The following is a 10,946-nucleotide window of genomic DNA, read 5'->3' as shown; positions in this document are numbered from 1 at the left end:
ACATGATGCTGTTTTGTTTATAATTGTTTATGCAGTTTACAAAATTATATTTGTTTTATATATGTTAATTTAGACGTTATGCACGTTTTTATAGAGTTATTTGAATTGACAGTTTAATGCGCTGCATTATTTTGCTCATTGAGCCCTCCTGTGGCCTCGGGAAACAAGTCAAAAGTTTCCTTAAAACTTATTTAATCTGCATATAAAACATAAGAAAGGAGATATTTGTTTAAATTTTATTTTGTGTTTGACTGTTAAAATAATATATGCCTATATATAGTTGTTGCTTGTCTTAATAGAGTGGGCAATTTAAAAATACATTGGTTAAATAAAAAATAAAAAATTCTATTGCTCTGTTTTAAAAAAGGTTATAAAAAATGTCAATAATTATCGATACCGAACGATATGAAACATATATCGTTGATATACGCTGGCTATATCGCCCAGCCCTACTGCATCCTCACCTGTTTTCCCAGGCAGTTGCTGTTTTTCAGTATATCATACACCCTGTGAGCTTTCTCTCTCTGCTGAGCCACATGGGTGTCTTGCCCAGCGAGGGCAAAGTGGGGCAGGATGTTGACCATGATCTTGGGAAAGCAATTAGCCAGCAGCTGCTTCCAGTCCTGATCCAAGTGAGCGCCAATGGATTTCACCTCCTCAAAATCATTCAGGAAGACCAGGTGTGGGATCAGCACATGGTAGGATGACCTGAAATTTGAATACATAATTACAGTATAATTACAGAAGAACCCAGATGTAAAAGTTTGTAATATTGTTTTTTTGAAAAGTGATAACTGACATTAAATAAATGGTCCTAAAATAGGCTTCTTATACTATATATGCAATGCATTATTACTTTTGATTTAAGATGAAATATGACCAGAACGTTTCCATGAGATGTGCCCTAGTGACCAGTCTAGAAGTGTAAACGAGAACATTATAGTAGCATATACCTGTAAAACTCTTCCAGACTGCAGTGGTCCAGTAATGTGTAGGGAAAGGACTGTAATGTGTAACTTGCATCGGACTGTTTTTGGTTCAGCCACTCGGCCACTAGATAATACAGGTGTGCATTAATTAAACTCTTAGAGTCCCTGTACCCAAGCGACCGGGAAACACCTCTCAGCACCTGCAGGGGCCACCATAGAAAAAGTTCTTAATTTCTCTTTTAATGGAGTATAGTCAGGAACATCTGAACATCGTTACTGTATCTTGACCTTTTTGATTAGCTGCTCATCAATGCTGTTCTCCTTGTAGGACTGAACGAGTGCAAACAGGGCTTGCTTCTCACACACAGGACTGCAGGACATCACCATCGAGACACTTTTCAGCAAGACTGCCCGTCGATTAAAGGTCTCGTCAGGCAAGTCTTCTGAAGGACAGTTTTTCTGTAGAACAACAAAATGACAGAATGACAGTCAGAAGGGATATCAAACATAAAATGCATATACATCAATTATAAAATACATAAAATAACAAAACAAAAAACTAAGATGTTTTAGTTTAAATTTAATTTCTGGGTGATTTCTCTACTGACTGTTTACTTTAATAATTACTTGGAAAAACGTATTTACTTGAGAAATTGACGGCTATTTGACATTGTTTTAATATCACATTAAAGGCACAATATGTAATTTTTCGCCACTAGAGGGCGCGTATTCAAAACAAACAAAGAAGCAAAGGCGTAGTTTGATGACGCCGTTCATCCCCACAACCGATGCAATCCGACGGGACTTGGGCAGAAATCATGTTCATGGATGAGCTAATGATTTATTAACGTAGTAGTATGAAGCAGGGTGAGGCTGAAAGCCGTCAAAGCAAACCGAGGCCGCTGAACGAGCGTGACACACGGCTCGAAAGCAGCGGAGCTTTTATTATGCCACAGTCGACCGGTTCCACTCCGTCCGGTCGTGCGTATGTTGGGTAAAGCAGCGCTGTTTTATCATACTAGATACGTTTGAAAGTTCTGTTATAATGCTACTCTGCGGTCGTCATCGGTCTATTAAAACGCACAACATATTAAAGCGTCTTTGGTGTTTCCATATTTTCTACAAAAAATTCTACTGGAAATCGAGGGGTTATGACGTCATTGGCAGGCGACACAATGACACGGTTCGTGTCACTAGTTAAAATTGCTTATTTCTCTGGATTTAAACATTCTTCAAAACATTTGAAATAATGTAAGTACACATCTCGGACCGATTGTTTTGGCGCGGATCCGAGCGCGATTGCCGTGTTCACATATGCCCAAACGAACCGAGCTAAGGGGGGAAACGCGCCAGGTTCCGAAACAACGGGCCAGGTGTGAAAGCACCCTTAGTTGCAAGAATGCTCTATCACACCAATGAACAAAATCATTTACTACAGGACCGTGACCATTTTCATCAGAATGAAGAAGACTAACTATAACAGAATCATCGGCGTATTTTAAAATAAACCTGTTATCATGTTGACTACGACAATCATCAGTATAAAGAATGTAAAGAAGGGGAGAAAGGACACATCCCTGAGGAGACCCCACCAATGATGACATGTTTTCAGACAAATGCCCATTCACACTTGCTCGCTGTGTTCTATCTATTAAAAAATTCCAAAATCCTTTAAAATCCTTTCCAAAACTCTATTAAGATCAAGATATAGATTTAAAGGGATCCTATTATGCTCTTTTACAAAGTCTTGATTTTGTTTTGGGGGTGTTCTAGAACAGGCTCTCATACTAGGTTGTTCGAAAAACACATTATTTTTCACATATTTTACATTATTACAACACTCTCCCCAGTCTGGCACGAACGGCTCAAATGGTTCCTGTATCAAATGAAGGCCCGCCTTCTGAAATATGAAATGTGCTGTGATTGGTTAGCTGGGCCAGTGTGTGTTGTGATTGGCAGCACTCGGCGCCTGGTCGGGAAATGTCACGCCCCTTACCATAGCCGCCTACTGCAAGCTTCAGTGTAACGCCCAAAAGTTTTTGTTGAAAGACGGAGCAAGGGGCGGGGCAGTACTGAAACACCGTCTAAGCTGTTCGCCAATCACAACGCACTGGGACAGCTAACCAATCACAACACATTTTATTTTCGGAAGGTGGGACCTTCATCAAAGCCGGAACTAATCGAGCCGTTTGTGCCAGGCTGGGGAGAAAGGTATTTTAATAATGTAAATTATGTGAAAAATAATGCGTTTTTCTAACCACCAAGCATGAGAGCATGTTCTAGTACACCCCCAAAACAAAATCAAGACTTTGTAAAAGAGCATAATAGGACCCCTTTAATAAAAAAAATCTTACATATTGTGCCTTTAATAAATGTACACAATTTATTTTATTTAATATGTATGTTAATATGTCAAAATAAGGGAGTACGCATTATTTGTTTTTCCTGTGGCATTGATTCAAAACATATATTGAGAATCCTGAAAATTCACTGGTATTGATATCAGCCACTGACATTTTGTGTTAAGAACCCTATTTGATTGGTTATATCATAAATTACTTTCACCTAGTTCTGAGAATATATTTTAATATCAAGACATTTGCTTCACCTTCTTTATGCCATCAAAAAGTTGCCAATGATATAATGGTCAAGGGTAATTAAAACAAACAAAAACTTCATAGCAAATCAATTGACACCATATTTAATTTTGATTACAATTTTGATTTTTGAAATGGGTGTGTCTAGTTATAAATACGTTTATATTTAATTTGTTAAACTGGAGTGTTATTCGTCTCGGAGTACTGACAGTATAAAACAAAAGGCTGTTAATTATCCAAAATCATCTTTAATTATGATATATAATAATTATAAAACTCATTATTAGGGTTTACATGCCAATCAATATACTGCCAGTGCCGATGCAAGAAAACCACTGGATTTTTCTCAGCTCTTGACAACAAAATTCTCACACAAGTCAGATACAGGATGTGCGCACAATAATCTTACACAATGTTGACAAAGAATGCAAATTGAAATCAGAGTAACAAAAAACTGGGTTAATAATGCTAGCATATTAAGCATACTGAGTGTAATACGATGAAAATGAAAAGAAGATATTTTAAAGATTGTTGGTAACCAAATAGTTGCAGGTAGCCACTGACTTCCATAGTATTACATTTTTTTTTTCATACTATGAACGTCAATGGCTACTAGCAACTGTTTGGTTACTCACATTCTTCAAAATATCTTCTCTTGTGCTCAACATAAAAAAAATCATACAGGTTTGGAACTTTTACCTGCCCCCTCATTCCTTCCTGAGCCTTGAGGTAAATATTCTCAAAGGCCATCTGCTGGTTCTTTAGAGGAAGCATCCTCTTCCCACTGCCATCCGGTCCTTTTTTAAGGAACAAGCTAGAATTTAAAAGTTCATGTGAATAATGGAAGACCAGTTTGAATTAGGTTAACTTAGCTTTTACAGAAAAGGGAATTCAGTAGAATGCAGGTATGCTCAGCTAACCTCTCCACGGACAGTGCTGCCAACATACACACATGGTGATGGGCATCTGCTAAATGAGAGGAGAGAACCACAGACACCGGTAGCTCCTCCTCCCGCAGTGTTAGCTCTGCCCACTTACAGCATGGGTCCACCTTTTAAAAAATGAATAATGGCATAACTGACTGTTATTTAAAATAGTACTATTACAATAGCAAATTAATACTGTACAGTACTATTTATTTTCTACTATTGTACTAAAATAAACATGATACTGTACTTACCTCCAGCAAAGCCAGTAAACATTGCCTTAGTGCCACTCTCACAGCTGAAGTACATTTGCCAGATTTACCCAAGATGCTGTACATAGAAAGTGAATATAATTTAACCTAAAGAAGTTCTTAAAGAATCTCTTTTCGTCGTGTCTAACAACGCCCATTTGCTGTTATAAATTCACTGTAAACCACGGCTTCTTGGGGCTTATTGCTTTAATATACCACAGTACTACCATGGTCATAGCCTCTGTAGCTCACCAGAATCCTGATATGACTTTGAGCAGAGCTCCTTTTATATGTGACATCTCATCTTCCTGCTCGCTCACAGAAGGAGTGTGGCCCAGACAGCGGATGGATGGCAGAAGAGAGCACAGGATGGCAGCACACACCTCCTGGTCTTGCCGATATAGAGAACAAACATCTCTGTATGGAAAACCGAAAGACATCACAAAAAAGTTATTGGAACGGTTACTTACATTTTGACATCAAAGATGTAGATATGTCGGTCATTGGAACAGATTTGGAGAAATGTAGCATTTCACATCACTTGCTCACAAATGGATCCTCTGCAGTGAATGGGTGCCGTCAGAACGAGAGTCCAAACAGTTGAAAAAAAAAAAACACTTCAATAATCCACACAACTATAATCCATCAATTTAATGTCTTGTGAAATAAAAAGCTGTGTGTTTATAATAAACAAATCCATAATTAAGAGTTTTTTTTTTACTTCAAACCATTGCTTCTGGCTAAAATAGCCCTCTAAAATAAATCCTCTATCAATAATATTGCTTTCTCCAGAGAAAAAGTAGTCTTGTCTGAATCAGAAGAGAAATATTCACAGATCAAGCACGATTTACAAGGAAAAACAGTCCAAAAAGTTCTAAACAAATGTGTTGGTGAATTTTGACGTGAGAGGACAACAGAATGGACTTTTTAAATGGACTTTTTCCACTGGAGGAAGCGATATTATGGATTATAAACTATTATTTTGGCCAGAAGTCGTGAGAAAAAACACCTTATTGATCGATGTTTCTTACAAATTTTTCACTTCACAAAATGTGAATTGATGGTTTGGAGTGGTGTGGATTACTTGTGGATTATTGTGACGTTTTTATCAGCTGTTTGAACTCTCATTCTGATGGCACCCATTCACTGTTAATGGTAAACAAGTAATGTAATACTAATTTTCAGGATAAACTTTTTGACTGCACTACATATACATACATATATATATTATGTTCAGTATCATATATATATATATATATATATATGATACTGAAAATAAGATCATAAGGGAAATTGAGGTATCCTTACGCCAGAGGCCTTAGAAGAGTATCAAATTCTTCAGGATCCAGAGATGTGATTTCTGCTGGGAGTTTCTTCAGCAATGAAAAATACTACACAAGCAAAGGATGATAAAGACTTTAGATGCATTAGATACACCCAAGATGTGCTAATATAAGATGTGGACCATATATCAGGACAACAGTCAAGAGTCTGATTTATGTTCATGACTGTAGCCAATGTTTCAATTATTTGAGAATCAGTGCATTAAACAGCATAATCACCATGTGGAGGTGAAGCATCTGAGAGAAGTCTATGAGGTCCAACAGTTTGAGCAATTTACGTTGGGTGTCCAGAGGTTTGAAGGAGAATCCACCGTTGAGTTCTGAAGATGCACATAGTGACAGGAAACCAAGCACAGACAGGAAGGCCAAGTCTTGTCTGGATAAATGTTCCTCAGATAATGCACTCTTGGTCCCTATACGATCAAAAATGAAGAAAAAACTCAATTATGTGATCTCAACTGCTGAAGAACATTAAATCACACAACATGAATCCCTGCTTATATCTTTGAGTTTTCCAATCTCTCTGAGCACCTGTTGTGTACTTTGAATCAGCAGCTTCTTCATTAGACTGGTGAGGTCTGAAAGTGCTGTGGTGTGTCCCATCTCCATCTTCAAACAGATCAATCTCCTCCCGACTGTCCATTTGGGTTCTGCTCATATCCATATCTTCATCCATGGGGTCATTCTCCATGACTGCGTTGTCCTTTTTACTCGAGTTGCTTAACTGCAAACGTAAAAGGCGTGCTTTAGATGAGTGTCAATCAGCAAGATAAGTAACAGTTTGGTTGTAAAATCTCAGTATCATTTCTAACTGAAAGAAACTATGCTTAAATGCATTTGTATGTTTAAAGGTGTTCAAGTGTATAATTTCGGCGGCACTAGAGGGACTAAATCATAAAAATAATGTTTTCAAATACACTCAGGAAACATTGAGGAGAAATTGGACAGAGATGAGGTGCAAGTAAGTCTCACCAGTTGTTTAGATATGTCACACAGGTCATTTAGCAACCTCACAGGCAAAGTCTTCATGAATAAATTGCGCGAAGTGGTGGAAATTCCGTCCTCCTAAAAAAAACAATTAAGCGGAATTATCCTGGAGTAACTAGACAAGGTGCTTTAAAAATGAGCCATTCTGACCAATCTATCAACCTGTCTGCAAACACATTAAAAAGAACTGACTTTAAAGTCAGAAATCACCTCGTTTTATTCCACACATATCAGCAGAAGAAAGAAAGTCAAACAATTTTGGAACAACATGAAGGTTTGACAGCATTTTCATTTCTAGGTGGACTATCCCTTTAAGAAACATTGACGTTTTAAAGCATAAAACTGAAAAATATTTATTTGGATAAAATAATGCAGAGTGGTATTATCATAGTATTTATAGAATTGAAAATTATAAATGAGAAAATCTGTCTATGCTAATTAGTTAGCATAGATAGATATCAACTATTGTTAGAAATGATAGTCATATCTTGTATATGGTTATTGCCCCTTACCTTTTCTCTTCTACTAATACTATCAGAGCACAACAGCATCACTGACTGAATTGCTTTGATGGTATCATTCTCACTTAGTTTGCTCTTGGCCATCGATATGTAGTGACTAAATTCATGAACCAATGCCTACAAAAGAAGGAAAAATCAATTAATTACCAGGGTCCAGAGTAATTCAGATAATCACCAAGAGCTTGTAACACTCCAAAGAGAAAGGAAAAATTGAAATCGCATCATATGACCCCTTTAAAGTTGTCCAAATGAAGTTCTTAGCAATGCATATTACTAATCAAAAATTAAGTTTTAATATATTTACAGTAGGAAATTTACAAAATATCTCCATGGAACATGATCTTTACTTAATATGCAAATGATTTTTGGCATAAAATAAAAATCTATCATTTTGACCCATACAATGTATTGTTGGCTCTTGCTACAAATATACCTGTGCGACTTAAGACTGGTTTTGTGCTCTAGGGTCACATATTTTTATTGAATCTCCAAATCAATATGCAAACAACATGAAGACAGAATTTCAAATACTGAATGATTTTAAATGCTTTTTTAAAGGCATTTTTTTTTTAGTATTGCAATGAATTAAGGCCAGTATCAATGATACAAACACTGATACTGATTTGTTTATTAAACTGATTTTTTGTGCATTTCTGGAGATAAAATCAGTAATTATAGAAATTCAGCATTTACAGTATAAATGAAAGCCAGGTCTGATTTGTAATTCGAAACTACTATAACATCTTTTAATGTAAGTGAACTTAAAACAATATTGATGAAAATTGACGGATGTCATTGATGGAAAATCCCACCTTGGCTTTTAGGAAGAGGGGAGAGTGACAGGCCTGCTCTTCTGTGAGGAGCCCGATACACACATAAGCAGCCAGAACGCCAGTGAGCAGCGAAACACAGTGCAACACACACACGTGGGGAGTGTTTGAACTCTGTAAAGTGAGGTAAGGCAGAATCACAACACTGACAGAAGCTGTAGTGCATTTATATGAAGACACTACAGACACTGTACTGCTTTTGACCTTCATAATCTATAGTACAGCCAGCTATACTTACATCAGGAGAGTAGCAGTTAAACAGCTGTTCAGCAACAGACAGGAGACTGTGCTCCAATTTGCTTCTGAGAGCTTGAATAACAGTGAACTGTGGTTTCTCGGAGTAAACAATGTCTTTGTCAATTGTAGCACCAGTATTGGAGTGTGTGTCATCAAAACTGAACTGAAGGAAGAGACTCTCAATCTCCCCCAAATTGTCTTTCCCCTCAGTGAAGGAAGAACTCTGTGGACAGAAACTGTATAGGACACAGAGACATAATATTAGACTTGGCTTTTAATATCGTTAGACATTAGAAACAATTCTTAACCACTTTTAAGCATCTAAATTCTCACATTGGAATAACACTGAGATACGGAATAGCACACTCACAATGAAATATACTGCATTTACATTTCTGCATTTAGCACTCTTATTTAACTTACTGCGCTATTAGTTAACAGGGCAATGACGTGATTATATTATATGATAAGTATGCTTTTGATTTCTGAATAAAAATTCATTTGGACATACTGTGGGTTAGTTCAAGTTTTAAAATGTCAAGTGATGCAACTCCACAACAGGGTTATTTGTAACTAAAACTAAAACAGCAACCATAAAATAAATAATCAAACAAATAAAAAAAATAAAAACATACACACACATTTTTTAACAAAAGATTAATAATAAAAATGGCAAACATTCATGACAGTGCTTCAGATGTATTGCCTGGAAATCAAATCAGACATTGCTAGTGCCACACAGTTGACATTATTATTATAAATATTTTTATTTATTTTTTGTTGTTGAAGTAACATGAATCATACACAAAATTCAACAATAAACATTTAGCAGTAACATTAAAAAATAAAATAAAATAAACATTTAGCAGTAACCAACAAAAATAAAATAAAAAATAAAACATACAATAAAATATAAACTGATCTGCATATTATTCACGGTATACAACACTACTAACTACTTTTGTTACAGCTGGTCTCTGAATGCACCACACTCACCTCTCTGGCTTCAGGCTGCCCATCAGAAACATCAGTCCTGCTCTGCTGTCTTTCAGTGTCAAAGAGACCAGAATTCTAGGAATGAGGTTCAGTGGAAAATCCCTGCAAAGACCAAAACAAAACAAAGAAACGTTGGCATACTTACATTAGTAGCAACTTCAGCTAAAATTCAAAGGAGAAATGTGAAATTGAATAAAATGACTAACCACTAAACCTAATTGTTTTGCAATTTTGAAGAAAACCCAAGCAGTTCTTGTCCATAAAAAAAAACTTCCCATTATGCTATGCTAATTACTAGTAATATAGTGACGCTGGACCTGGTGATAATGAGATGAGGTCTGCTGTTCTCCTCCGTCTCCTCATTCTGTTCGTTCATGACCAGCCAGCTGATGATTGAGTCTGTCAGAGTGGGCGGCTCTCCACCCGTCTCCATCAGCCCTCCACTGGTGACGTCTTGATTGTGAACACTTTTAGGGATGGAGCACTTCAACAAGGCCTGGGCCAAGCAGAGGGCACCAACGCTAGGAGAAACAATAAAAAGTGAGCACTACTGAGAGTTTATAGACATTAAAGAAATATTACTAAAGCTGCAGTCCGTAACTTTTTTGTGTTCAAAATTTACAAAATTTATATAATAAGCGAGTACACCATGAATCCATTTTCCAAACCGTGTTTTTGGCTTGTCCTGAATCACTACGGTACACCTATAATAAGTGTTTATATTCAATCTATTTTAGACTGGTTCGGGTAGGTACCACTGCGGAGTAGCCCAGTACCTGCGTGATTCGCCATAGACATAAACAGAGAGAAGTAGCTCCGGCTACAATGTTCTTCCGCAAGACGCACGCAGTTCTGTTTATTAACCGCTAGAGCGCCAAAAGTTACGGACTGCAGCTTTAAATACAAACAGAATTTAAGAATTGTAATTATTTTGACTCAGTTTGGAAAAACAAACTACAACTGGTTGATAGTATTTAGAAAGGAATGCATCTACAATGGAAATCTATGGGGAAAGAAAAAAAAAAATTATTTTCTATTATTATTTATTTATTGCAAAGAAAACTCAATGCAATTATGCATATATATATATACAGTGGTGGCCAATATTATTAGAACACTAGTATTTTCACCAACTAAAAAATGGTTTTAAGCCAGTTATTTCTATCTTTTGCTGTAGTGTGTCAGTAGGAAATATCAGTTTACATTTCCAAACATTCATTTTGCCATTAATTGTAATAATCCAGTGAGATTTTTGTCTGACAACAGCAGCTAGTGCTCCACACAGAGATCTGATCTGATCATCATCCAGTCTGTCTGGAATGACATGAA

General features: G+C 36.6%; 1 protein-coding gene across 1 annotated transcript in view; it reads right to left on the bottom strand.

Annotated features, from left to right (window-relative positions):
• Window positions 1-10,946, bottom strand: part of atm (ATM serine/threonine kinase) — a 75,160-nt gene that overhangs the window by 42,376 nt on the left and 21,838 nt on the right. Inside the window, exons 10-25 of the mRNA XM_016535626.1 lie at window positions 9,935-10,138; window positions 9,618-9,719; window positions 8,623-8,857; window positions 8,367-8,498; window positions 7,546-7,671; window positions 7,019-7,111; window positions 6,578-6,770; window positions 6,266-6,459; window positions 6,012-6,094; window positions 4,956-5,120; window positions 4,707-4,782; window positions 4,447-4,577; window positions 4,226-4,340; window positions 1,218-1,388; window positions 954-1,129; window positions 465-708 (exon numbers count right to left, since the gene is read on the bottom strand). Of these exons, the coding sequence (XP_016391112.1) occupies window positions 465-708; window positions 954-1,129; window positions 1,218-1,388; window positions 4,226-4,340; window positions 4,447-4,577; window positions 4,707-4,782; window positions 4,956-5,120; window positions 6,012-6,094; window positions 6,266-6,459; window positions 6,578-6,770; window positions 7,019-7,111; window positions 7,546-7,671; window positions 8,367-8,498; window positions 8,623-8,857; window positions 9,618-9,719; window positions 9,935-10,138 (2,440 nt within the window). The remainder of the gene's footprint in view (window positions 1-464; window positions 709-953; window positions 1,130-1,217; window positions 1,389-4,225; window positions 4,341-4,446; window positions 4,578-4,706; window positions 4,783-4,955; window positions 5,121-6,011; window positions 6,095-6,265; window positions 6,460-6,577; window positions 6,771-7,018; window positions 7,112-7,545; window positions 7,672-8,366; window positions 8,499-8,622; window positions 8,858-9,617; window positions 9,720-9,934; window positions 10,139-10,946) is intronic.

The sequence above is a fragment of the Sinocyclocheilus rhinocerous genome, unplaced genomic scaffold, assembly GCF_001515625.1.
Source record: "Sinocyclocheilus rhinocerous isolate Xijiao unplaced genomic scaffold, SAMN03320098_v1.1 scaffold1899, whole genome shotgun sequence".
Lineage (NCBI taxonomy): Eukaryota > Metazoa > Chordata > Actinopteri > Cypriniformes > Cyprinidae > Sinocyclocheilus > Sinocyclocheilus rhinocerous.
This window is presented reverse-complemented; position numbering and strand designations above follow the sequence as displayed.